At 50.1% G+C, this 2,500-nt stretch overlaps 1 protein-coding gene across 1 annotated transcript in view; it reads right to left on the minus strand.

Moving 5' to 3' along the window:
• LOC138859466 (serine-rich adhesin for platelets-like) overlaps positions 1–2,500 on the minus strand; it is a gene marked incomplete at its 3' end in the record, with an annotated part of 31,304 nt that continues 28,804 nt past the window's right edge. The window contains 1 exon segment of the mRNA XM_070114872.1: positions 1–447. Within this exon segment, the coding sequence (XP_069970973.1) occupies positions 1–447 (447 nt within the window).

Here is a 2,500-nt window from a genome sequence, read left to right on the forward strand (position 1 = left end):
GTTTGCAGTAGTGGTATCCGTAGTGCTGGTAGTCGTGATCTCTGTCGTGGTGTTTTCTGTAGTAGTATCCATAGTGCTGGTAGTCGTAGAGATGTCAGTCGTTGTCTCTTCAGTCGTGGTAGAGGTTTCGTTGGAAAACACGAAGGGGAAGACGCACAACGCTGAGCTGCTCTTGCGAGTGTGACCGTCGCAGGAGATGCTTGTGGGGTTGCTGGGCGTGAGGGAGTAGTGTGCGTGTGAGCGGAAGTCGGTAGCGTTGTCCACCCACAGAGACGAGGCATTGTTCAAGCAGAGGGAGGGCGTGGGGTTTTCCACGGAGGCAAGGTCGCCGCCCATTCCGTTGCAGTACAGTTTGGCTTCCTGGGCGTCGTTGAACAGGTCGGGCGAGGTTCCGAGGCAGCCACGCGCCTTGTCGCCCTCGCCCGCACAGCCCCAGCCGTCCGAATACTGCGGGGCAATTTTCTAGTTATCACTAATGATTAATAGTAAAGCTTATGTGTGTATGCATATGTATATATGCATAAACATATGTACACACACATATGCACACACACACACACACACACACACACACACACACATATATATATATATATATATATATATATATATATATATATATATATATATATATATATATATACATGGTAATTTTCTATATTACCTATGTATGCTTTATTGCGCGGAAAACTCTGTTAGCAACAAACTTGGCCCCGATAACAGGGGAAGGCATGAAAGGTTCCAGGGAAAATGCGAGGTCCAATCAATCAATCAATCAAAGGGGCTAACGCCGACAGGGGCGCATAGCCGCATCCACCCTTCGCTTACAGCCACAAGAATCCTTCATGGCAAGACGCCAGGCAGGGACTCGGCCCATCTCGAGTTCTTCACGACAGGTTTGGTCGATCTGCCCAAGCCACGACCTCCTAGGTCGTCCCACAGGCCTCCTCCACCCAGGGTTGTCTCGAACAGAGATGACCTGGTGGGCAGGATCATCCTGAGGAAAGCGAGCCAGATGGCCATATAGCTTGAGTTGGCGATCACGGATTGTGCAGATAACAGGTCCTGTGCCAGTCTCACGGTAGAACCGTTGGTTGGACACATGGTCCCGCCAACAGTACCCCATGATCCGGCGCAAAGACCTATTACAAAAGGCTTCAAGACGAGCCTCCAAGGCACAGGATAATGTTCAGGTTTCACTACCGTACAGCAAAACTGGCATTATCAGGGCCTTGAAAACCCGTAGTTTGGTCCTTCTGCACAGGTACCTGCTGCCAGGCCAATCCGTCTGCTGACTTCTTGGTATGACAGCCCAGAATTATGAACTACACTACCAAGGTATGTAAAGCTCTCTGTGACTTCAGTGTTCTCACTGCAAGCACGTATCGACGGAACAGGTTCTCCTAGCAAGTCCCCAAAGTCTTGGACTTTGGTCTTGGTCCAGGAGACCTCTAGACCCAATGGTTTCGCTTCATTGCATCCAGAGCCACCACTAAGGTTTCCAAAGACAGAATAGCAATATCATCAATAAAGTCAAGGTCAATAACCTTGATATTGCCCAGTGTTGCTCCACAATGACTTTGAACAGTAGGTCTGCCCAAAATCCAGTCCATGCAAGTGTTGAAAAGAGTTGGCGCAAGAACATAGCCTTGCCTCACTCCTGAACTAACAGGAAAGAAGCTCGACAGGCCCCCACCACACTTTACAGCACTTTCAGTACCAGTATACAGGCTTGTTATAAGTCCAATAATCCTCGTTGGAATTCCTCTCAGTCTCAGGATCTCCCAGAGTGATTCCCGATGCACCATTTCGAACGCCTTCTTGAGGTTGATGTAGGCTGCAAGCAGCCCATGCCCGAACTCACGTCGGCGCTCTACAATGACTCGAAGCGCGAGGATACGGTCTATTGTGGACTTACCAGGAGTGAATCCGGATTGATCCAGTCTCTGATGCCTCAGTAGATGGTCTCTGATACGTCTCAGAAGGATGTGGACGAGAACCTTGCCTGGTATACTGAGCAGTGTGATGCCACAATGATTGTTACAGTCCCAACGGCCCCCCTTCCCTTTCCAGAGAGGGATGACCACACCCCTCAACAGCTCAGGAGGAACGGTACCGGACCGCCAGATGGCAGCCAGGACAGCATGTCACCACTAGCCTTTAACAGTTCAGCTGGAATGCCGCAGATCCCTGCTGCTTTACCACTCTTCACCTTGGAAATCGCCCCCCGAACTTCAGTTAGGGAGGGAGGATCCTCACTGATGGGTGGGTCCGGCAACGGGATCTTGGCACTACCCGCATCTAAGTTAACTGTTGGTGGGTCAACTTGGTACAACTGCTCAAATACTCAGCCCAGCGTTTTCGCACCGCAACAGGATCTGAAACGATCTGACCACTTACTAAGCGAACTTCTGTCACCTTTGAAGAGGGCTTGGAGTTCAGCTTTCTCAGGCTTGGTATGCAGGACGAAGGTCATTTACTAAGAAATGGCCTTCTACCT

The sequence above is a fragment of the Penaeus vannamei genome, chromosome 36 (genome assembly GCF_042767895.1).
Source record: "Penaeus vannamei isolate JL-2024 chromosome 36, ASM4276789v1, whole genome shotgun sequence".
NCBI classification, from domain to species: Eukaryota; Metazoa; Arthropoda; class Malacostraca; order Decapoda; family Penaeidae; genus Penaeus; species Penaeus vannamei.